Genomic DNA, 26,680 nt, shown 5'->3' with positions numbered 1-26,680 from the left:
CTGAGATGAATCACTAAGTGAATGAGGATGGCAGAGTCTCTGGGAAAAGTCCTTCTGCTTAGGGATGAAGAGAGGTGAGACCGGAGAACACAAGTTCAGGGTATTCCTGAACTTGGCCGGCGGAAAGGGAGGGGAGAGGGCTAAGGGCGGAAGGGGGACAGAACGGGCATTTTAAAACATACGTTGGAGAAAAGGGAACACTCTTGCATTGCTGGTGAGAATGTAAACTGATACAGCCACTATGGAAGATGGTATGGAGATTCCTTAAAAAGCTAGGAATAACATGGAAGCTTGCATTACCATATGTAACATAGACAGCCCACGGGAATTTGCTGTCTGGCTCAGGAAACTCAAACAGGGGCTGTATCAACCTAGAGGGGTGGATGGGGAGGGAGGTGGGAGGGAGGTTCAAAAGGGAGGGGAGATATGTATACCTGTGGCTGATTCACATTGAGGTTTGACAGAAAACAGCAAAATTCTGTAAAGCAATTATCTTTCAATTAAAAAAAAAAGAAAAAGAAAAGAGATAACAAATGCTGGCAAGGAAAAAAAAAAGGTAGAAATAAGACTACATGACCCAGCAACCCCACTCCTACATATATACTCTGAGGAAATCAAAACTAAAAAAGGCAGATGCACCCCAATGTTCATTGCAGCACTATTTACAATAGTTAGAACAAGGAAGCAACTAGATGTCCATTGACAGATGAATGGATAAAGAAGATGTGGTATATATATACAATGGAATACTACTCAATCATGAAAAGAACACACTTAAATCTGTTCTAATGAAGTGGATGAACCTACAGTCTATCACACAGAATGAAGTAAGTCAGAAAGGGAAATATAAATATCATTTACTGACATTTACTGATATATATGGAATCTAAAAAGATGGCACTGATGAACTTATTTTCAGGGCAGCAGTGGAAAAACAGACATAGAGAACAGACCTATGGACATAGGGAGGAGGAGAGGGGCAGAAGGGGAGCTGTATGGAGAGAGTAATACAGACACTCACAATACCATAGGTAAAATAGATAACCAATGGGAATGTCTATATGACTCAGGAAGCTCGAACAGGGGCTCTGCGGCAGGCTGAAGGGTGGGATGGGGAGCGAGACGGGAGGGACAGATGGAAGGGAGGTCCAGGAAGTACATGGGGGTCCCCATGCCTAACTCCTGTTGATATATGACAGAAAACCACAAATTTCTGTAATGCAATTATCCTTCAATTAAAAAATTAAAAAAAAAAAACACATTGACAACATGCACGAACCTGGAAAACATTATGCTAAGTGAATAAAGCAGTTACAAAGCACAAATACGTACATGACTCAACTTCTACGAGGTACCAAGAGCAGTCAGATTCATAGAGAGACAAAGCAGGCGGTGGTTGCCAGGGGCTGGGGGATGGGCAATTGTTTATTGGGTAGAGAGTTCCAGTTTAAGACAAAAAGCTAATCATACAAATTAAATAACATAGAGATTAAAAATAAATCAATGATTAAAAATAAAATATTAAAAGAGCAATTAAAGGAAACATTCTATAAAGCAAAACTTATTCTAAAAACACAAATAGGCAAATATAGCAAGTAAGGAAGGTAAAAATAAACAACTTTAAAAATAAAGAGAAGAAAGGAAAATAAGATATTATTTATAAACCACAAAACTAAAAACAATGGTAATATCCAGAGTTGACAAAAATACAAAGAAGAAGGTATCTTTACTCTTATCAGTAGGAGTATTAACTGGTAAACAAAAGGTGGTGTAGTGGTAAAGAATCTGCCTACAAAGCAGGAGACTTCAGGAGATGTGGATCCGATCCCGGGGTCAGGAAGATTCTCTGGAGAAGGAACTGGCAGGCAATCCATGCCAGTATTCTTGCCTGGAAAATTCCATGGACAGAGGAGCCTGGTGGGCTACAAAGTCCTCGGGGTTACAAAGAGTCAGACATGACTGCGTGACTGAGCACACACAAAAACCTTTTAGAAGGGTATTTATTTAATGCCCAACAAAATTTCAAAAGTTTAGATCCTTACACCTCTGTTGAATACCTAAAGACTGGTTGAGCAATTACCACACACTGGGTGAAAGAGAATAAAACCACATCAAAGTGGGAGAGACTGGAACAATCCTGTGATAAAACCCAGCCCTGGAACAGTGACCCAAAATCAGGAGGAAAATTCAAAACCCAGACCTCTTCTTGAGGAATGAAGGGTATGACCCCATACTAGGTATCTCAGCTTTAAAGACCTACAATGTGGTCCACTGGAAAAGGAATGGCAGACCACTTCAGTATTCTTGCCTTGAGAACCCCATGAACAGTATGAGAAGGCAAAATGATAGGATACTGAAAGAGGAACTCCCCATGTCGGTAGGTGCCCAATACGCTACTGGAGATCAGTGGAGAAATAACTCCAGAAAGAATGAAGGGATGGAGCCAAAGAAAAAACAATACCCAGTTGTGTATGGGACTGGTGATAGAAGCAAGGTCCGATACTGTAAACAGCAATATTGCATAGGAACCTGGAATGTTAGGTCCATGAATCAAGGCAAATTGGAAGTGGTGAAACAGGAGATGGCAAGAGTGAATGTCAACATTCTAGGAATCAGCGAACTAAAATGGACTGGAATGAGTGAATTTAACTCAGATGACCACTATATCTATGACTGTGGGCAGGAATCCCTTAGAAGAAATGGAGTAGCCATCACAGTCAACAAAAGAGTCCAAAATGCACTACTTGGATGCAATCTCAAAAGTGACAGAATGATCTCAGTTCGTTTCCAAGGCAAACCATTCAATATCACGGTAATCCAAGCGTATGCCCCAACCAGTAACGCTGAAGAAGCTGAAGTTGAATGGTTCTACGAATAGCTACAAGACCTTTTAGAACTAACACCCAGAAAAGATGTCCTTTTCATTATAGGGGACTGGAATGCAAAAGTAGGAAGTCAAGAAACACCTGGAGTAACAGGCAAATTTGGCCTTGGAGTACAGAATGAAGCAGGGCAAAGGCTAATAGAGTTCTGCCAAGAGAACACACTGGTCATAGCAAACACCCTCTTCCAACAACACAAGAGAAGACTCTACACATGGACATCACCAGATGGTCAACAACAAAATGAGATTGATTATATTCTTTGCAGACAAAGATGGAGAAGCTCTATACAGTCAGCAAAAACAAAACCGGGAGTTGACTGTGGCTCAGATCATGAACTCCTTATTGCCAAATTCAGACTTAAACTGAAGAAAGTAGGGATAACCACTAGATCATTCAGGTATGACCTAAATCAAATCCCTTATGACTATACAGTGGAACTGAGAAATAGATTTAAGGGACTAGATCTGATAGAGAGCCTGATGAACTATGGACAGAGGTTCGTGACACTGTACAGGAGACAGGGATCAAGACCATCCCCATGGAAAAAAAATGCAAAAAGGCAAAATGGTTGTCTGAGGAGGCCTTACAAATAGCTGTGAAATGCAGAGAAGCGAAAAGCAAAGGAGAAAAGGAAAGATATTTCCATTTGAATGTAGCATTCCAAAGAATAGCCAGGAGAGATAAGAAAGGCTTCCTCAGTGATCAATGCAAAGAAATAGAGGAAAACAACAGAACGGGAAAGACTAGAGATCTCTTCAAGAAAATTAGAGATACCAAGGGAACATTTCATGCAAAAATGGGCTCAATAAAGAACAGAAATGGTATGGACCTAACAGAAGCAGAAGATATTAAGAAGAGGTGGCAAGAATACCCAGAAAAACTGTACAAAAAAGATCTTCACAACCCAGATAATCACAATGGTGAGATCACTAACCTAGAGCCAGACATTCTAGAATGTGAAGTCAAGTGGGCCTTAGCAAGCATCACTAGGAACAAAGCTAGTGGATGTGATGGAATTCCAGATGAGCTATTTCAAATCCTGAAAGATGATGCTGTGAAAGTGCCACACTCAACATGCCTGCAAATTTGGAAAACTCAGCAGTGGCCACAGGACTGGAAAAGGTCAGTTTTCATTCCAATCCCAAAGAAAGGCAATAATGCCAAAGAATGCTCAAACTACCGCACAATTGCACTCATCTCACATGCTAGTAAGGTAATGCTCACAATTCTTCAAGCCAGGCTTCAGCAATACATGAACCGAGAACTTGCAGATTTTCAAGCTGGATTTAGAAAAGGCAGAGGAACCAGAGATCAAATTGCCAATATCCGCTGGATTATCAAAAAAAGCAAGAGAGTTCCAGAAAAACATCTATTTCTGCTTTATTGACTACACCAAAGCCTTCGACTGTGGATCACAATAAACTGGAAAATTCTGAAGGAGATGGGAATACCAGATCACCTGCCTTGACTCTTGAGAAACCTGTATGCAGGTCAGAAAGCAACAGTTAGACCTGGACATGGAACAACAGACTGGTTTCAAATAGGAAAAGGAGTACGTCAAGGCTGGAAATTGTCACCCTGCTTATTTAGCTTCTATACAGAGTATATCATGAGAAACACTGTTCTGGAAGAAGCACAAGCTGGAATCAAGATTGCCGGGAGAAATATCAATAACCTCAGATGTGCAGATGACACCACCCTTATGGCAGAAAGTGAAGAAGAACTAAAAAGCCTCTTGATGAAAGTGAAAGAAAAGAGTGAAAGAGTTGGCTTAAAGGTTAACATTCAGAAAACTAAGATCATGGCATCTGGTTCCATCACTTCATGGGAAATAGATGGGGAGACAGTGGAAACAGTTTCAGACTTTATTTTTTTGGGCTCCAAAATCACTGCAGATGGTGACTGCAGCCATGAAATTAAAAGACGCTTACTCCTTGGACGGAAAGTTATGACCAACCTAGACAGCATATTAAAAAGCAGAGACATTACTTTGCCAGCAAACATCTGTCTGGTCAAGGCTATTGTTTTTCCAGTAGTCATGTATGGATATGAGAGTTGGACTGTGAAGAAAGCTGAGCACCAAAAAATTGATGCTTTTGAACTATGGTGTTGGAGAAGACTCTTGAGAGTCCCTTGGACTGCAAGGAGATCCAAACAGTCCATCCTGAAGGATCAGTCCTGGATGTTTACTAGAAGGACTGATGCTGCAGCTGAAACTCCAGTACTTTGGCCACCTCATGCAAAGAGTTGACTCGTTGGAAAAGCCCCTGATGCTGGGAGGGATTGGGGGTGGGTGGAGAAGGGGACGACAGAGGATGAGATGGCTGGATGGCATTACCGACACGATGGGCATGAGTTTGAGTAAACTCCGGGAGTTTGTGATGGACAGGAAGGCCTGGCATACTGCGATTCATGGGGTCGCAAAGAGTCGGACACGACTGAGCGACTGAAATGAACTGAACTGAACTGAAGTGAACCTGAGTAACAAGCTCCCAAAATATCTAGCTTTGAAAATCAACTGGGCTTACAACACGATATCCACAAGACTGTAATCCTCTGCTCAAAAAAGGCCCCCATGCAGGAACTGGCCTTTCCCAGGGCTCAGCTGAGAAGCAGTGACAGAGCTCAGATTTTAAGCCAAAGAGCTCCCCTTGGGTAGATTAAAGCGCTGCCGTGAGATGCGGGCATCTAATTTAACAGCATGTCAAACAGCCTGCCAGAACACTCTCGACACAGAGAATGGTGGGCACCATCTAACCCTCTCCCTCTGCCAGTCAACAGGCGCCATCACTGTCTTCCCTGTCTCCGGTGGGGCCATCTCTCCACAGCTCCGCCTCGCTGCCGGCACCAGGCGCCATGTTTGCACTCTCCCTCCTCTGTGCTCTAGCCAGCGGGCGCCATCTTCCTCCGTTTTCTCCTTTTCTGGTGAACGCCATTTTTATGCTTCCCTGCTGCAGCCCTACAGCCAGCGAGCAACAGAGTGCTATTTTCCCTCTGCCAGGCTCCAGGGCACCAGGGTATCGCTCAGAAGTGAGCTTTACATATTTCTGGAGCCCTGATTTTTAGAGCTACAGCCAAGGGGACACCCCTTGATCATCTGGCTCTGGAAGCCAGGAGAGCTTGCATTCCTGGGTCCTGTGGGACAGTAATAGAGAATTTTTGACAGGCTCTCAAACTCACTCCCATCTTTCTGTGAAAGAAGCCTATTTGCTTTTACTGGAGCTCTGGTCTGAGAGGCAGGTTTAGGCTTGGCACACACCTAGGGGCTACAGAACTTTCTTAGGGATCGGGGTTGGTGAAGGCCACATCTGCCCCCTTCTGTTCACCGGTATCTCCCAGAAAAGACCTTAGACACGTGTCTGAAAGTGAAAGAAAGTGAAGTTGCTCAGTCATGACCGACTCTTTGCAACACCATGGACTGTAGCCCTCCAGGCTCCGCCATCCATGGAATTTTCCAGGCAAGAATACTGAAGTGGGTTGCCATTTCCTACTCCAGGGATTCTTTCCGATCCAGGGATCAAACACAGCTCTCCCCCATTGCAGCCAGATGCTTTACCACCTGAGCCCCCAGGGAAGCCCATACACTTGTCTAGAGCCTCTGTTCTTACAACTTCCACTCAGAAGATCACCTGGCTCCAGTGCTTGCAATCCCATAGGACTGTATATATTTTCATACTTCAGAATCTGCTCCTTAGGCATGTGGCTTCAAATCATCCTGAATCTACTGCTCACTAAGATTTTCCTCTACAGGATACTGACAGGTCACAACACACCCTCAACTATCAGTTCAGTTCAGTTGCTCAGTAACGTCCAACTCTTTGTGACCCCATGAACCGCAGCATGCCAGGCCTCCCTGTCCATCACAAACTCCCGGAGTCCACCCAAACTCATGTCCATTGAGTCAGTGATGCCATCCAGCCATCTCATCTTCTGTTGTCCCCTTCTCCTCCTGCCCTTGATCTTTCCCAGCATCAGGGTCTTTCCAATGAGTCAGCTCTTCACATCAGGTGGCCACAGTACTGGAGTTTCAGCTTCAACATCAGTCCTTTCAATGAACACCCAGGACTGATCTCCTTTAGGAGGGACTGATTGGATCTCTTTGCAGTCCAATGGATACTTAAGAGTCTTCTCCAACACCACAGTTCAAAAGCATCAATTCTTCTGTGCTCAGCTTTCTTTATAGTCCAACTCTCACATCCATACATGACCAATGGAAAAACCATAGCCATGACTAGATGAACCTTTGTTGGCAAAGTAATGTCTCTGCTTTTTAATATGCTATCTAGGTTGGTCATAACTTTCCTTCCAAGGAGTAAGCGTCTTTTAATTTCATGGCTGCCATCACCATCTGCAGTGATTTTGGAGCCCAGAAATATAAAGTCAGCCACTGTTTCCACTGTTTCCCCATTTATTTGCCATGAAGTGATGGGACCAGATGCCATGATCTTAGTTTTCTGAATGTTGAGCTTTAAGCCAACTTTTTCACTCTCCTCTTTCACTTTCATCAAGAGGCTTTTTAGTTCTTCTTCACTTTCTGCCATAAGGGTGGTGTCATCTGCACATCTGAGGTTATTGATATTTCTCCCGGCAATCTTGATTCCAGCTTATGCTTCCGCCAGCCCAGTGTTTCTCATGATGTACTCTGCATACAAGTTTAATAAGCAGGGTGACAATATACAGCCTTGACTAATATACAGCCTTGAGCTAATAAAAATATAGTAGGCTGCTTGGACAACCACAAAGGTATAAAAGGCAACCCAGACTTAGGGTAGGAGTCAATGATTGATAGGTTCAACAACCAGCACACTGGTCTAGCAAGCACCATTGTGGAGTCCTTCCTCTGGTGGCCCAGTGGTAGAAGGAGCTGGGGAGGCACTTCCCTGGTGGCTCAGATGATAAAGTGTCTGCCTATAATGCAGAAGACCCAGATTCAATCCCTAGGTTTGAAAGATCCTCTGGAGAAGGAAATGGCAACCCACTCCAGTACTCCTGCCTGGAAAATCCTATGGACAGAAGAGCCTGGTGAGTTATATAGTCTGTGTGGTCACAAAGAGTCAGACATGAGTAAGCAACTTCACTTTCACTTTCCTCTAGCCTAGTAATGTCAAGGGCTTACCCAACCATCATCAGTGGACAGCACCAGAGCCAGTAGCCCCCAGCCAGCCAACCCAGAACCCGACTCTGCACACCAGCAGGCCAATACCAGCCCCAGCCTCCCCAGCTCCTACCAATGGGCTGGCATCCCCCAGAATCTGGCCCTGTCTTTCAGCAGGCCAGCAACAGTCCCAGGACCATCAGGTCATGTGCCCAGCCATGCTGGGACCCAGGCCCAACCACCAGGGCCTGGCAGTCAACACTTGAGGTAGGGCCCAGAGGCCAACTAGGCCAAGGAACAGCCTCGGTGACTAATACAACCACAGTAGTTGGCCCCTAGACAACAGAAGGGTCTACACAGCCCACACAGGAGACAACCTTGGAGCATATAGCTCTAGTAAGCAGAAGGGAGTATGCTGCTGAGAGTCATGAGACCTTCCCCATGTAACCCATTCTACAAGACCAGAAAACATACTTGACCTACATAGTTCACAGAAATAAAAATAGAGAATTCAGCATAATGAGGAGACAGGGAATATATTTGAAATAAACAAAAAGACAAAACCCTAGAAGAAGAACTAAGCAAAGTAGAGATAAACAATCTATCCAGTAGTGTTCAAGTTAAATGATAATGAATCAGCTCAGTTCAGTTCAGTAGCTCAGTCATGTGTGACTCTTTGCAACCCCATGGACTGTACCATGCCAGGTTTCCCCATCCATCACCAACTCCCAGACCTTGTTCAAACTCATGTCAATTGAGTCAGTGATGCCATCCAACCAACTCATCCTCTGTCATCCCCTTCTCCTCCCGCCTTCAATCTTTCCCAGCATCTGGGTCTTTTCCATGGAGTCAGTTCTTTGCATCAGGTGGCCAAAGTATTGGAGTTTCAACTTCAGCATCAGTCCTTCCAATGAATATTCAAGACTGATTTCTTTAGGATGGACTGGTTGGATCTCTTTGCAGTCTAAGGGACTCTCAGGAATCTTCTCCAACACCACAGTTCAAAAGCATCAATTCTTCTGTGCTCAAGCTTTCTTTATAGTCCAAATATCACATCAATACATGACTACTGGAAAAACCATAGCTTTGACTAGATGAACCTTTGTTGGCAAAGTAATGTCTCTGTTTCTTAATATGCTGTCTCAATTCAGTTCAGTTCACTCAGTCGTGTCCGACTCTTTGCAACCCCACGAACCACAGCACACCAGGCCTCCCCATCCATCACCAACTCCCAGACCTTGCTCAAACTCATGTCAATTGAGTCGGTGATGCCATCCAACCATCTCATCCTGTCGTCCCCTTCTCCCCCCACCTTCAATCTTTCCCAGCATCTAGGTCTTTTCCAGTGAGTCAGTCCTTCGCATCAGGTGGCCAAAGTATTAGATTTTCAACTTCAGCATCAGTCCTTCCAATGAATAGTCAGGACTGATTTTCTTTACAATTGATTGGCTGGATCTCCTTGCAGTCCAAGGGACTCTCAGGAGCCTTCTTCAATACCACAGTTCAAAAGCATCAATTCTTCAGTGCTTAGCTTTCTTTACAGTCCAACTCTCACATCTATATATAACTACTGGAAAAACCATAGCTCTGACTATAGGAGCTTTGTCGGCAAAATGATGTTTTTTAACACACTGTCTAGCTTGTCATAGCTTTTCTTCCAAGGAGGAAACATCCTTTAATTTCACGGCTACAGTTACCATCCAAATTGATTTTGGGGCCCAAGAAAATGAAATGTGACACTGTTCCCACTTTTTCACCATCTATTTGCCATGAAGTGATAGGACCAGATGCCATCATCTTCATTTTTTTAATGTTGAGTTCAAAGCCAGCTTTTTCACTCTCCTCTTTCACCTTAATCAAGAGGCTGTTTAGTTCCTCTTCACTTTCTGCCATTATATGCTGCCTACAAGAGACTCACTTAAGAACAAAAGACAAATGGACTACATTGAGGAGATAGAATATCTACTCCATGAAAATGAAAAGAAAGCTGAGCTATCTTTAAAACATAATTTCTCAGACTTTAAAATAAAGACTGTAACAAGAGACATAAAGAGACATTGTGTGTGCATGCTAATTAGCCTCTTCAGTCATGTCCAGCTCTTCATGATGCTATGGACTGTAGCCCACCAGGCTCCTCAGTCCATGGGATTCTCCAGGCAAAAATACTGGAGTAGGTTACCATGTTCTCCTCCAGGGGATATTCCCAACCCAAGGATCAAACCCGCATCTCTTATGTCTCCTGCATAGCAGGTAAGTTCTATACCACTAGTACCACCATAATGATAAAGGGATCAATTTGATGAGCAGACATAACAACTGTAAATTGTTATTTAAAAAATGGACAGATGATGTAGACATTTTTCCAAAGAAGACAAACAAATGATCAACAGACACATGAAAAGATGTTCAACATCACTAACCACTGAGCAAAAACTAATTAAAACCTCAAAGAGATACTACCTGACATCTGTCCAGAATGGCTATGATCAAAAAGACAACAAATAACAAGGGTTCACAAAGATGTGGAGAAAACAGAACCCACACTGTTGGTAGGATTGTAAATTAGTACAGCCACTATGGAAAACAGTATGGAGGCTCTTCAAAAGCTAAAAAATAGAACTGTCATAGGATAGTACAATTGCACTTTGAGGGTATTTTTCCAAAAAAAATAAAAACACTAATTTTAAAAGATATATGCTTCTCTATGCTCACTGCATCATTATTTACAATAGCCAAGACATGGAAGCATCCTAAGTATCCATCCAAAGAGGAATGGATCAAGATGTGTTGTGTATATATATATATGTGGGAGGGGGGGCACATGCTCAGTCATGTCCAATTCTTTGCAACTCCATGGACTGTAGCCCACCAGGCTCTTCTGTCCATGGAAATTTCCCGGCCAAGAATACTGGAGCAGCTTGCCACTTCCATCTCCAGAGGATCTTCCTGACCTAGGGATTGAACCTGTGTGTCTCTTACATCTCCTGCATTGGCAGACAGATTCTTTATCAGCTGAGCCACCCTTTGGCATATATGTGTGTGTATGTATATATATTTGCATATATGAATATGAAGAGAGAAGAAACAGACTATAAGGACATATCAAACCTTAAAGTGATTTACTCTAATGAAGAACTGAACTGGAGGAGAGTAAAATAAGTGTTTAAAGATTTTTCTATGTTGCTCATTAAATTTGAAACATTTTCTGAAAATATTTTTAAATTTTGTGTAATTAAATTTTACAAAGTTTTACATGAGATAATGAATTATAAAAATGTTTAAATATGTCATGAACCTATAACCAATTAAGTTACTGACATATCATCCTTATATCTAGGATCATAACCAGTGACAAAATAGGTTTTGAGATTATTCTCTTACAATTCCTCCTTTTATACAAACTAAAATTGAAGGCTGAATGGCTGATTTTTAGAATGACAGTAAACTATGACACTTTTCAAAAATATATATATATATCCACAATTTTCATTAGAGAAGGAATTCTGCAGAAATGCTCAACTGTAATTCTTTGAATTTCCAATAACATTCCTTGTCAATAAACTCTTTGAAGGGTTTATTCTCTGTCTAAAGTAAACATCTTCAATAAACTCACTCTAATCATAAAAACTACTATCTAGTGCTGAAGAATATAAAAAGTATATCTTTTTCAAGATCTTCTAAGAAGTCTATATAATTGGACCATAGTAACTCTATTTCTCTCATAGTTAACTGCCTTTACAAAGTGCTTTTTTTTAAAATCATGTCTCAAGCTATTCCCAAGGACTGATTTTTTTTTAATAAAATAGTCCTACATGAAAACCTTCTGTACTTTCTATAATATTCTAAAATTTCTAAAAATGTTTCATTGCTTATTCCTCTGGGTGCCTTGCAATTTGAAGATGTCTGTGACAGATTTCCTTCAAAACACAGAATCATATATTAGTTTACTTGTAATGCAGGGAATAGAAAATTTTGTTCCGCAGCCCAGGGGACATCCAGCAGTGTCGAGATATTTTTGATTGTCATAATGGGGAAGGGGAGTGCTAACGGCACCAGAAGGTAGAGGCCAGAGGCAACATTAATACCATAACATGCACCAAACGACCCCCCACAACAAATAACTATGTGGCCCAAAATGTCCTGAGTACTAAGACCGAGAAACATCTGATGGAAGACGATCTACCTAACCCACCCTCATCCCCTTTCGGTGGTCACCGACAAGTGCAAGGCTACGCCGGCTGGTGGAGCTGCCACCTTTCTCCCTGCTACATCCTGGGTACTCGAAGACATTCTGGAAAAATGTCAGAAATGTCAACTCTAATACCTTGCCAGTAGGTAAAGGGTTATGTACAATTTAATATAATTTAACCTAATACTATATTAAATAAAGGTTCAGGTAACATTTTATAAGTGAAAAACATAATATTTCTTACCTTAAATAAACAACGACATATATATTCATAAACCATATGTTTTAATGAGTTGATAAGAGATTTAATCCTCTGTTCTGTATTTTCAGAATCCTGCAGATGACAATTTGAAAATTGAGAAACCATTAGGAAACTCATGAACACTTAAAAGATACCTCACAGTTTAATCCTGCTTATAAACTGTTCTTCCAAACTTAAAATTGATTCTGGAGCAATTATATTCATCAGTCAGACTCAAGGGACTAAACAAATAAATGTACTAAACTTCTATATTAACACAATAAAAAACTGATGTATTTTTTAACGTATTAGTTAAAGCTCTCAATAAATGAAAATTATAATCAATTACAATATGAATTGAATTCGACCTACCACTTTTAATTTCTACTGACATTAAAAATACTACATCAATCTGAGTTAAATTCATTTAATGACCTGTATTATAATTACCAATCCAGTCTCAAAACAGTATGACCAGAACCATACTATAAAGAATTTTCTTATCCCCAGCATAAGAATCTAAATAATTTTAAATCTTGCTCATCTTTCATGAATTCGAAATTTTTGGTATAAAAATTCACACACAGTTTTTTACCTATTTTTGATTGCCATGATTTGAAAACTATCATTAATGGCTACTTTATTTGATTAATGAAAAATGGCTTGGGGTAGGAATAGTGGACAGGGATGGTATAAAAGCTGGCCTTTTCCCTAACTAATATGAGTGTTACATCTCACTTTATTCAGGGTACATTTGGAGAATACATGCCTTGTAAAATTCAATCCTGGTATAACATTTAGACAAAATTTGCTTACTTCCTTATGATGATAACAAACAAGGAAAAAAAAAACTAGCAAAATATTTAGAGAAGTACACCCAGAATGAGAGATAAAATGTGTGAAATTAGTAGAAAACACTGTGACCTGGTACTCAGATATATCAAACATAGGTTTCTGGCCTTGGTTTCAAGCTTCTGGTTAGTAGCATGTTCTAACTAAGATAGCTCATTATTCACAGTTCACATCACACTCTTGTTAATTTTACTATTTAGTAACAAAGATCATATGTGAAATTCAAACTTGGATCCACTAAAAAAACAAGCTAATGTGAGACAGAATATAGTACCTACAAGACAGAGTAGATTTTCAAAACAATGGAAAACAAAATTTAAGATTATATTACTTTTTTAAATAAACTCAAATGCCCACCTAAACACACAGGTGCAAATACACACACACACATGCAAAGATAAATGTTATTCAATGGCCATCTTATCTCAGAACTATTGTCACTGACAAAATACCAAGCTATAAGCTTTTCTAAACAGTATACAATAATCAATATTTTTATTAAGTTTAGACCTTGTAATGTATTTTTCAATTCTTATATGATCACTGAATTTTAACATAAACACCTTTTTACTAAAAGATAAAAATCAATTTTAAATGAACTTGTTACTATATACTCTCAAGTTTTATACAACATTATTAATGCAAAAGAAGTATAATATAAATGACTCTTTAGTTTTACTTGTTGACACAGTAAATTAGAAATAAGATCAATATGTCATGAACAAGATCTCACCAACTTCATGCTTCTGTTTTTTTGTAAACATCTTCTACCAACACAGTATTATAAATGGTATAACTAAAGTTAACAATTAAAATTCAAAAATTTTTAACACACAAGTATTCTGCAGCCCAACCCTGCAACTTGAAACCTAGTCTTTGTCCAAAGGACATTATGAATATATGTGGGATAAATGCTTATCTTATCTCCCAGGAGTGATACAAAAGATTTTACTAACAACGCCTACCTCCAAAATATAAGTTCTTTGTCAGCTGTCATTTATTTCAAATCTGAATACAAGAACTTTATATGAGTTATTTTAGTGGAAAAGATATTAGTAAACCTTCATCACTATACTCAAATAAAGATTTTCTGAAATAATTTATTCATGAAAATATTAATTAGCCCCTTCCAATGAAGACAATACTTTTTCTTGATTTATGCTCCAGTATATCACCCATGCACCTAGAAAATGCCTGCCATATGGTAAGTTTGCAGTAAATATTAATTGAATGAATAATAATCTTTCCTCAGAAAGACAGACTTAGGTAAACCTACCTGGATATGAAATTTTGCTCCCTAACTTACCTAAAAGAATCAATTATTCGCACCCAAAATATAATGCTAAAAACACTTATACTAGTACTATATCAAACATAAAAACTATAAAAAACAATTTGATGAATTTGGTTTCATAAAAAATATGATTGAAATAAGTTAAAAGCAAACAATAAGCCCAAAATTTTAGCAACATATGACAAAGATTTAATGTCCTTAATATAAAAGAATCTCTTATAAATCAAATTTCAAAATACTAATACAACAGAATATAAAAAAATAATAATTCACCAAAGAAAAAACAAATAATCTGATATCTATTCTACAAGTGATTTTATCTTACAAATGACTAAAGACTGTCAAATATAGTGAAATATTTTTCAATTACCTAATAGGCTAATTATTAAAAAATATATAATATCAATTTTTGCTTAGTGAAAGTGTTAGTCACTCAGTCATGTCCAACTCTGTGCAACCCTATGAACTGTAGCCTGCCAGGCTCCTCTGTCCATGGGATTCTCCAGGCATGAATACTGGAGTGTGTTGCCATGCCCTTTTCCAAGGGATCTTCCCAACCCTGGGATTGAACCTGGTTCTCTTGTATTGCAGGTAGATTCTTAACCATCTGAATAAGGAATGATGGGAAAAGGTCCCTGTTGTTGTATTAATACACCAACAGCATGTATTTCCAAAAAATGAATAGACACTATTTGTCTAAAGACTTACATATATGCATTTTTGCCCCAACTACCCAAGTCTTGGAAGTTAAGTAGGAAAATAATTAGAGAAACAAAAAATAGGGAAAAACAACCCTATTAAGTGCCTAGCTATTTTAAACACAACCCCAAATTCTTTGATGTTCTGTCAGGAGGTGAAGTCCCTTTCCCCTTCTTAAATCTGGGCAGGTTTTGACTGCTTCAACCAAAAGAATACAGCAGAAATGACCCAAGGCTGGGTTATAAAACACAATTCAGCTTCTGCCTTTTTCACTAGAATGAATACATGTTTGGTATCTCAGTGTGCAATATGAGAAACTCACCTACTCTGCACTGTGAGGAAACCAAGCCTCACGGAGAAGTGCCGCAGTCAGCAGCCCGCCATCAGGTCCACTGCCCCAGGCCCACCAGTGGGCCTCTCTGAACCCACTCCCCTCTCAGTTCCTCCCAGCCACGCCGCAGGCCTTGTGGAGCAGCGGTGAGCCAGCCCTGCCCGGCCCTGACCAAATTCCCCACAGAATCGATGAGCACAAAAGAAACACTGTTTAATCTGCCAAGTTCGAGTGTAAAAACATCTACAGCAGAGATAAGCAGAACACTCCATAGGAGGTAGTTAAATAAAGAAGGGTACAGCCTCAAAGGAGACGGAAATGGCGACCCACTCCAGTACTCTTGCCTGGAGAATGCCATGGAGGGAGGAGCCTGGTAGCCTACAGTCCATGGGGTCGCAGAGAGTCAGACACGACTGAGCAACTTCACTTTCTTTCTTTCTGTAGTCTCTTTTGGAGAAGGAAATGGCAACCCACTCCAGTGTTCTTGCCTGGAGAATCCCATGGACAGAGGAGCCTGGTAGGCTCTGGGGGTTGCAGAGAGTTGGACATGACTGAGCAACACACACACACACACACACACACACACGAGCCTCAAAAGTTCTCAAAAACATTGTGTAGGTTTAGATTTATGGACATGAAAATTGTATACAAAGTATTTTTAAAGCACAGTATTATACCTTTTGGATAAACTTATGTGTATTTTTTAACATATTCCCTCCATTAGAATACAAACTTGATAAGAGTGTGTATTCCTGTACTTCCATTTTCTAGAACGATACCTGTAACATACTACAGTCTCAAACAACACGTGCGTGCTCAGTTGCTCTGTCGTGTCTGACTCTTTGTGACCCCATGGACTGTAGCCCATCAGGCTCCTCTGTCCATGGAATTCTCCAGGCAAGAATCCTGGTCTGCTTTGCCATGCCCTCCTTCAGGGCATCTTCCCAATCCCAGGGGGTCAAACCCGGGTCTCCTCTGTCTCCTGAATTGGCAGACAGGTTCTTTATTGCTGAGCCAAAGGGGAAGCCCCCAAACAACAAGGGTATATAATGAAATTTTAAATGTTACTTTCCCCAGGTAATGAGATTATGTGGTTAATTTCTGATCTTCCTGAATTATCCAGGGTTTTTTTATGATCATCTTAGAACATAATCATTTATTAATTTATACTCATAAATCATTTCCATTAAGAGGGCTGTCACACTGGGACAGTCTGTTAAAAACACAAAATGCAACTAAGGAACCAGTCTCTTTTAAATATAGTTTAAAGGTGTTATATACGGTCTTGTGAAATGTAATTCTAAGCAGCTTCACTCAAGAAATTATTATAAATTTAGCACCTAATAAAGTGATCTCTTATTCAGTCTCAGCTATGGGGTAACCACCAGCATACCTGTTTGTTTTGCAGAGCTCGCTGGAAAAGTCGGAGAAATGAAGCCAAGCTAAAGCGATACATGTTGTTAATTTTGGACAAGTCAGAGATAATGAAGTACATCTTGCTGGCACTCTCAGCCAGAGGGAGATAGGCATCCCGTTCCTGTGGAACAATTGGGGCGAGGGGTGGGGGGATAACACCTTAGTACCAGTGCTTACTGCCACCTGCAGACTCCTATGCACAAACCTAGCCACATCCTTACTCTGTCAACATACAGGCAACAAATAAAGATGAATCATAGAATTCAACTCAAACATCATAATCCAGCTTTTATATTTTTACATTTTTATACTTATTTAAATCCTAAGATAATATATTTGTTTTATACTTTTATAAAACTACATCAGTGTATTCTAAATACATCTCTACTCTTGAGTATAGTAGTACAAGCATTGGTTTTAATGAAGACCAAGAAGACTTGTATTAGGAGAAAGAGGTAAACACTTGCATTAGGGTGAGACGAAATGGTAAACAGGTGTGATCAGAGGTCACTAGGTCACGTGAGACAGCATGGCACTACAGCCATCCCCGCAGTGAGGAAAGTCAGAGCAATGAATGTAGCACGTGGGACTGGCACCAACAGAACAGTGATGGATGCAGAGGCAGAGAAGCAGCCTGCAACCGAGGGGCCGCATTAAGGCAACAGAGCACCAGCACGTTGAGCATAAGCATAAAAGGGACCAACAAGCACAAGGGCTTTCGTTCTGACTGAAGGTAAAGGATGATAAACATGAAAGGGTCATAGGATTAAATGGCTTTGAGGTTATGAACGGAGCTCTGAGAAAGTTACCTATGCCACTCTGATCAAAGAAACAGGATTACAGCTATGATATTGGCAAAATTATGTGCATGACTCAGGGATGTCTGTTCAGAAAGAGAAGGCACAGAAAGTTCAAAATCCTTTTGGAAGAGAGTGACAGTTATGCCATCTGCCAATTTCAGTAATGGTGGAGAAGGTGGGGTGACCCGTTTGAAAAGAGGCTGTACGCCTGTTCTAATTCTGGTTTCAACAGAGCTCTTCCTTAAGGGAAGAAAGAAATCTATGCACGGCGGAATTTGAGCAAGAACTGAAAAACACCTAAAATAAAATTTGGAAAAGTCATTCAAGGAAATAAGAAAGAATTAAAGGATGTCAGTAAGGGTCCAACTCAGGTTGGAGACTGAGAATTCACAGTAACATTAATCTCTATTGCTTTTCTTCAGCAAATCTCTGTCACCAAATGTAGGAGAAAAAAAGATACATTGTACTGATACAGAGTTGAAATTTTGCTCTAGGGAATGTTAAAATAATAAAAAGGATTTTAACTATTTATAAGAAAAGAGTTCAGTCATTACATTAATAGGGTAGAGGATGAAAAGGGAGGAAAGATGTTTTTAATGGAAAAATAACTTTTAACTCTTTTATTGATATACTTAATTTGCCTTAAGAAAAGTTTCAGGAATGGCAAAGATGCTCTTTAATAGTCACTAAACACAAGAAACACATTCAGTTTCAATTTCAGTACAAATTTATAGCAAAGGTCCGTCTAGTCAAGGCTATGGTTTTTCCAGTGGTCATGTATGGATGTGAGAGTTGGACTATAAAGAAAGCTGAGCACTGAAGAATTGATGCTTTTGAACTGTGGTGTTGGAGAAGACTCTTGAGAGTCCCTGGGACTGCAAGGAGATCCAACCAGTCCATCCTAGAGGAGATCAGTCCTGGGTGTTCATTGGAAGGACTGATGCTGAAGCTGAAACTCCAGTACTTTGGCCACCTGATGCGAAGAGCTGACTCACTGGAAAAGACCCTGATGCTGGGAGGAATTGGGGGCAGGAGGAGAAGGGGACGACAGAGGATGAGATGGCTGGATGGCATCACCGACTCGATGGCATGAGTTTGAGTAAACTCCGGAAGCTGGTGATGGACAGGGAGGCCTGGCGTGCTACGGTTCATGGGGTCGCAAAGAGTCGGACACGACTGAGCGACTGAACTGAACTGAACTGAGCACTCTAGTATGCATGAGTGCTCAGTCACGTCTGACTCTTTGCGACCCCATGGACTGCAGCTCACCAGGCTCCTCTGTCCAATGAATCCTCCAGGCAAGAATACTGAAGTGGGTTGCCATTTCCTCCTTCAGAGGATCTTCCCAACCCAGAGACTGAACCTGCGTCTCTTGCATCTCCTGCGTTAGCAGGCTGATTCTTTACCACTGCACCATCTGGGCTTCCCTACAATTCTAGATAACATGCCAGAAATCAGTGGTACTCAGCAGGGCACGACGACCAGCACTCTTTACCCTTGATACCCTTAACATCTATCACCTTTTCCATAATAACAAGAATTAGACCCAAGGACCTGGTATTTTTGAATAGCTTTCTTTTTTGCAGTCATCATACTATAATTTTTATCATATTAACATGAACATTTAAGAAAACAATATAAGATCACAAAGAAGAAAATATTTACTTGGTCAAGAGAAATCTGGAGTTTGTAAGATTCTTTAAGTGACTCCTGAATAAGTGCACTGCTTGCTTTTGTCTGATTCAAAGATTCAATCAAATCTTTATTTTCCAAAATATTACCTTGAGATGTGGCAAGTGTCTGTAGAAAAATTAATAAAATAATATGAACATTATTATATACACTAAAATGATCAATTAAAGGAAGTCCAAGTTAACTACTATTAATTTGATGATGTTTATGGGAACTTATGTACTTTTAAAAGAATTTCAATATTTTGCAGGCTTGTATATCAAAAGATATTGCAAATCACTAGATAATACTATATCATTAAAGCATTGTATTTATATTAATTTTATCAATTTAATAAAAATAAAAACCACTTAAAGTTACAGATCAAATCATAATCTCATGCTACTTTTGAATGTTGTTCTGAGTATATAATTAAACATTAATGAAATACACTATAAAAGTTAAAAATCACTTGTCTTAAACATTACTCCCAAGTCTCATATTCCAAGATATCTACCCTTTTTCTGTTTGAATTTTGATTTTAACATATATATTGATATTCTTCTGATACAATCAAAAACATGCTGAAGGTATTATAACCTTTAAAAAAACAGCATGACTATAATCAAAATAATGTAATATGATCAACATCCTGAATAACTAAATTTTACCTCTAAAAGAGATTCTTCAAGCTTAGCTAACTGTATTTTCTTATCTTCTTCTTGTTGTAATAGTTTTGTTTTCTGTTCCTCTAAATCAGGTTTCTCATGTTGAATAGTTAATGCCAAGAGCTTTAAAAACAAAAAAAGGCCAAGGTTATTCAAACAACAAAGGTCCAGGAAAACAAACCAAAGTGAAAACTTCCCACAAACAGACCTTATGTTTGATTGGATATTACAAATATACTACTCTGTACACTTCATTCTTTTTAGTTAAACATCTGAGACACCTCCACAATTATTTCTGACAACAGAGGCAAAGTGAATAGTGAAGCTAACTGATAAAATGTTACATATTATAAAACAGCTATAAGAAATTGCATCTCAACATATCAGCATCTAATATTCAGTTCTTAGATTATATATAAAAACTAGAGACGCTAACATTTTTCATGGTAATTACTCACAAAAAGAAATAAAGAGATATCTTACTTAAAATCAAAATCACAATCAGATACCATATTATACCTATTAAGATGGCTACAATTAAAAAAGTGAATAATAATAAATGTTGTAACTATGTGTAAAAAGAGAAACCATCATATACTACTAGTAGGAAACTAAAATTGTGCAGCTACTTTGGAAATTTTTTTCTATTCCTCAAAAATTTAAACATATTGTCACCATAGTGAAAGTCACTCAGTCATGTCCGACTCTTTGCGACCCCATAGATTATACAGTCCATGGAGTTCTCCAGGCCAGAATACTGGAGTGGGTAGCTGTTCCCATCTCCAGGGCATCTTCTCAACCCAGAAACTGAACCCAGGTCTCCCGCCTTGCAGGCAGATTCTTTACCAGCTGAGCCACTAAAGAAGCCCAAGAATACTGCAGTGGGTAGCCTATTCCTTCTCCAGGGGATTCCTTCCCAACCCAGGAATTGAATTGCGGTCTCCTACATTACAGGTGGATTCTTTACTGGCCGAACTACCAGGCAAGCATTGTTACCATGAGACACTGATATCATAAGACCCAGAAATTTCCACTAAAAAAAAAACAAAAACAAAAAACCACTGAAATGCAAACTTTCAAGGGGTCAATCATATAATATATGAGCTAAATCTTAATAAAGTTGTTGAAGACTGCTATGGCAAATTCTTAAATTTAAAACTGTAAAATAGGGAATGACATTTGCATGTCATAAAATACGCTAATTTAAAATCTATTGTATAAACATGTTCAATTAGTTCTCATTAAAGTAAGCCCCAAATAGCCCTTTTCAGCAATTATGGTGGAGATCTTTTATGTAGAGGAAGCCATTCTGTCAAATTCTGCCAACTACTGAGTAATTTGGACTTGGTTGTATTCACAACAAGAATCATCAAGGCTATCAAAAGACACTGTTGATGAAAATATACAGTGAGTCATCTAATATGGTAAGAAAAATATTTAGAAGGGGAATTTTAAAAATTACAATAAAGTAAATAAAAAATCACAGCAAATATATATGCTACCATTTGAATCAAAAGAAAAAATATATACTATTGTTAAGTGAGTAAAAAAACAGGATGATACTAAAAAACCAACAGGATATTTTTAAAAAGGAAATAAAATCAGTAACTGAGTGTGTAAGTAAAAGTCTCTACATGAAAATTATTTTGCAGTTCATGCAATAATTATAAACTGTAATGAGCTATACACAGAAAAAGAGAATTCAAACACACAAATGTTCTGGTTAAAAACAGTGTGGATTTGGAATCAAAGATATGCAACTAGCTGAATAAGTCAACTAAATGCAACTTTAACATTTAAACTTCAGTTTTCACAATTAAAAAAAAATGAAGTTACTAATCTTAACGTTTATGATCCTTCCATTTCTCAAATTCTAACAAATATAAGTAAACTGTAAAATAAAAGTTTTACCTTTCAGTAGTAAATTTGACATTAGCAACAAATATATAATTCTAACACTAATGGAAAATGAAATAAACCCAAATGTGTTGCTAATTTCCAAGTATATTTTCAAAATCATTAAATGATAATCAGTTTAACAAAATAGCTTCTCACTCAAAGTATTTCATGAGTATACAAAAAAGATTTCTAAGATTTCTAAGGCAAATTATGATTGTCCACATATACCTGTCCTCGTAATCCACTTCTTGTTGTGGTAAAGTTAACCTCAGTGACAATGGAAGCTGCATCCGGTGGAATAAAGGGATTTGGGCTTCTTGTTGACAAAAACAGGCGAAACTCTTCATTATAGTCAATAATTTTGTCACCTATTTGTACCACATAACGTGGACCTATTTTTTAAAATGACATAATTAGCTGGTCTGAATATTCAGTATTTTGCTACATGACATTAAAAAATACAATTTTTTAGTACTTCTAAATAGTTTTTACTATAGGCTTTTCAACACAGTCCAAAAGACAGCAACAGTGAGGCTACCCAAAACACCATTAAGAAGAATGCTATACTAATCAGTCAGCATTTAGGCAAATAAGGATAAATAATACTTATTAAGACAATCCTAGGATTCTGAAGCATCAAAAGAGTATCTACTTATATTTAATATGGGCACAGTTGTATATGACTCTTTGCGACCCCATGAACCCTCTGTCCATGGGATTTTCCAGGCAAGAATACTTACTGAAGTGGGTTGCCATTCCCTTCTCCAGGGATACAGTTTTAACATAAACTATATGTTTCATATTATCAAATTTTCTGAAATGTTTGATTATAGATGACAAAAATGGAAATGCTTAATTATTCTCTACTTCAAAATGTATCAGTTTCAAAGTGTTTATTGTGCTAGTATTTAAGATGTAACACTTAAACACAGAATGACCTGGTAAAACCTGGAATTAAAAACATATCAGTAATTGCAAAGAATCCATTATTTATGTCAAAAAGGATTTATTCAGACTGTCATGCACAGGAGCTTTGCAACAAGTGAAACTCAGAAAAACTAAACTTCTGTCTCATAAAGAAGCTTTTTATATTCTAATATAAATAACAATGATTTTAATTATACATCATATACAGAAAAATCAATCAATTATTACACCCATTATTCATGATTTCAACTGATAAAAGTAATCTTTTAGGTAAAAAAATACACATTATCAAAGATTATTTTCTAATGTTACAAAAACCAATGTAAAGAATTTTTGAGAATCCAAGATTTTAAAATTTTACTTAACTTTTTAAACTTAACATGAAAAGAATTCAAAACACACTTTATAAAAGAGGATATTCAAAGGATCAAAAAAAATCAAAATAATATTGAAAGAAAAATACAAATTTAAAGATTCAATATAATAACTATACACCAAATAGAATGATTCAAGAAAACACAAGCAGAAAACTAATCTAAGGACATCATAGTAAAATCACTGAAAACAATAACAAAGAAAAATTATAAATTATCCAGAGAAAAATGATGTGTCACTTACAAAAAAGCAACAATAAACCAGCAGGCAATTTCTCAATAGGGATGACATAAACTAGAATATGATGCAATAAAAACCTTAAAGTGCTACAGAAAATAGCTGTCAACCTAGAATTCTGTTAGATACAGAGAAAAAAAATCACTTAAAAATGAAAAAAAAAAATACTTGTTTTCAATAGATTTGCACTAAATGAAGGTAAGGGAAATTCTCCAGACAGAAAAAAATAATCCCAGCAGAAATGAGACAATGGAAACACTGGGAGAACACCAGAAAGGTTAAACATGTATAAATACAGATCTTAAAATCAGTCATTATAACATCATATGGAGCATGATAATGCAGCACAATAACGATGCAAAGGCAAGTATGGCTGTATGGAATTAAAGATCATAGAAAAGTGGCAAGCATTTATCTATATTAATAAAGTTAAGTCACAGATGCATACTGTTACACAGAGTAGTCATGAAAAATAAACATTCTATTAAAAATCAATCAGGCTCATTAAAAAACAGTATTAGTTATTATAAGAATTGATTAAATTATACCTATACAAAAAAGTAAGATTGTCTCATGAATAGAAATAAAAAACCAAATGATACACTATTTATGAGAAACACATTTTATAAAGAAAACCAATAGACAGTTGAAAGTAAAAGAATTCAAAAATATTCCAATACCAATCTTCAAAATTACTGTAATTATTCTAACACCAAATTCTAAAACTTGAGATATTTCTAGAGACAAAGGACAGCTGATAATAAAGAAAATAACCAAACAGAAAGACAGCACATACCCAAATATATATGCATCCAAACATGCAGCTTCAAAATATTTTAAATAAAAATTGACAGAACTGAAAAGCAAATCCAAAATCAAGAGACTTTTTTTCTCAATACATAATAGGACAAATAGAAGTAAAAAGTAAAGATACAGAAAGTCTAAGCATTACAATTAACAAGCATTTATGAAAATGAGCCAATGCCAGATCATAAAGAAAACTTCAATAGGACTTAAAAAACTGAACACTTTAGAATAAGTTTTCTGACCACAACGGAGTTAAGCTAGAAACCGACCACAAAAGAATACCTAGAAAATATCCAACCCCCTGGAAATTAAATTAAAAAGCATTAGGTAATTCATGAATTTTTAAAAAAATACAGACCAAAACTTGTGGTATAAAGCTGAAGAAGGGCTTAGCAGAAAATTTATAGACAGAAATGAATATGTTAGAAAAAAGAAAATATTGAATTATCAATGCTTTTTATTTCTATTTCAAGAATCTAGGAAAAAAGACAACCAAACAAAATCTAAGGAAAATATTAGGAATGAAATAAATAAAAAACAAAAATTGAAAATAAAATAGAGAAAATTAACAAAGTTAAAGAAAATTGATATTTGACAGATCAATAAAACTGATACAGTTATCAAGACTGACCAAAGAGAAAAAAAATTATCATTATTGATAAATGATAATTATTGAAAACCTCACTGAAATTTTAAAGTTACAAGAATATTATATAAAGATACACCAATACATTTGACAAATTAGATGCAACAGACAAATACCTAAAAAAATTAACTTGTTAACATATACACAAACTACAGAATACAAACAAAACAACACTAACCCAGGGATAAGAAATCCAAATGGCAAAGGAGGACGATGCAGAACACATCGAAAACATGTCTACATGCGAAACAATCTTCAGTGAAAACCAACTGTAGCAGAACTAGAGGATGTACACACAGACCTGGATAAAAAGGCGTGGGAAGCGATCGGGTCTGGAGCGGAGCCCCCAGAGGCGACTCGGAAGAAGAGGGACCGCACAGGCTGAAGAGCTCTCGAGGGAGCAGGTGGTCTGAGCCACAGACCACGCAGAGGTCTTGTCCAAAGGTCTGACACTGAGAAACGAGTCTGCCTGGAGGGCCGCTGGGACTAACAGGAGGACTGTGAGCCGCCTGGACTCCGTTCACAAGGAGCCACAAGACACGCCTGCCTTCTCCTAAGCCAGGGGGAGAATTAAAGCTGCACGGCGGCTGACTGTGTTCCTGTGACGGCTTCAGCGCGTGCCCCAATCCGAGCCTACAACCGCTCAGCTGGGGTGAGGGCTGCTCCAGATGAGGACAACGCTCAGCTGGGAAAACGCACACCTAAAGAGATGTCTGAATCCATGGGTGACTCATGTCAATGTATGGCAAAAACCACTACAATACTGGAAAGTAATTAGCCTCCAACTAATAAAAATAAATGAAAAAATAAATAAATAAATAAATAAAGAGATGTCTGAGCAGGGTGGGAACAGCTATCAGTGGCAGCACCTCAGAGCAGCCATAACTTCTGTCTCTGGTAAGACATCCACAATTTGTACCCAGGCCAACGCCCAATGCCCATCCAGCCCCTCTCATCCAGGCACAGCTCCCCTCCTGGGAAAGGAGGCTGGTGCCAATCAGGCAGAGAACACACTTCAAGGGGACGGAGCCAGCTCAGACCCAACCTTCAGAACTTCTGCTCCAACCACGTGGGAACAGGCCCTGTCCCCTCCAGAGCCAGTGACAGCCCCGCAGCAGAGGACGAGCCCCAGATGCACCTGGCTGTGAACGCACAGCTCCACCTCCAGCCTAACCTCCTACAAGGCGACCGCTGCCAGCAAACCAGAGCAGAGGCAGGTCTGGGGTTTACGTCAGTTCCGGCGCCCCCACGGAAGCCTCTAGGCACACACAGACTGCAGAGGGACACCCCCACACAAAGGCACCCGCTAGAGACCGCAACAGAAGCGATGCAGGCCCACCTCAAGGAACAAAAAAATCTCAAATAAACAACCTAACCGACCATCTAGAGGGCTTAGAAAACAAAAAAACAAATAAAGCCCAAAGTCAGTAGAGACTCTGAGAAGGAACTATACCTTCTTCTTCTTTTGGATCAATACATATTTGAAGCGATTTTTGAACTGCATAAATTTGAGAAGTACATTCTATTCCTATTATTTGTACCTGTTTCAACATCACTATGCAGAAATGCAGTTTATATTGCTTAGATTAAGAACACAGGGATACAAATCAACTTGGCCCCAAGCTTTGCTTTATGTCATTTTAGGACA

The 26,680-nt window shown here is 38.6% G+C and overlaps 1 protein-coding gene across 3 annotated transcripts in view; it reads right to left on the bottom strand.

Moving 5' to 3' along the window:
- DYNC2H1 (dynein cytoplasmic 2 heavy chain 1) overlaps positions 1-26,680 on the bottom strand; it is a 385,810-nt gene that overhangs the window by 175,290 nt on the left and 183,840 nt on the right. For all 3 annotated transcript variants that reach the window (XM_070473685.1, XM_070473686.1, XM_020900373.2), the window contains 5 exons: positions 22,269-22,432; positions 20,145-20,264; positions 19,468-19,602; positions 16,980-17,123; positions 12,414-12,503 (listed from right to left, as the gene is read on the bottom strand). In XM_070473685.1, coding sequence (XP_070329786.1) covers positions 12,414-12,503; positions 16,980-17,123; positions 19,468-19,602; positions 20,145-20,264; positions 22,269-22,432 — 653 coding nt within the window. The remainder of the gene's footprint in view (positions 1-12,413; positions 12,504-16,979; positions 17,124-19,467; positions 19,603-20,144; positions 20,265-22,268; positions 22,433-26,680) is intronic.

Source organism: Odocoileus virginianus, chromosome 10, assembly GCF_023699985.2.
Source record: "Odocoileus virginianus isolate 20LAN1187 ecotype Illinois chromosome 10, Ovbor_1.2, whole genome shotgun sequence".
Lineage (NCBI taxonomy): Eukaryota > Metazoa > Chordata > Mammalia > Artiodactyla > Cervidae > Odocoileus > Odocoileus virginianus.
Note: the sequence above shows the minus strand (reverse complement) of the source record. Positions and strands in the feature narration are given on the sequence as shown.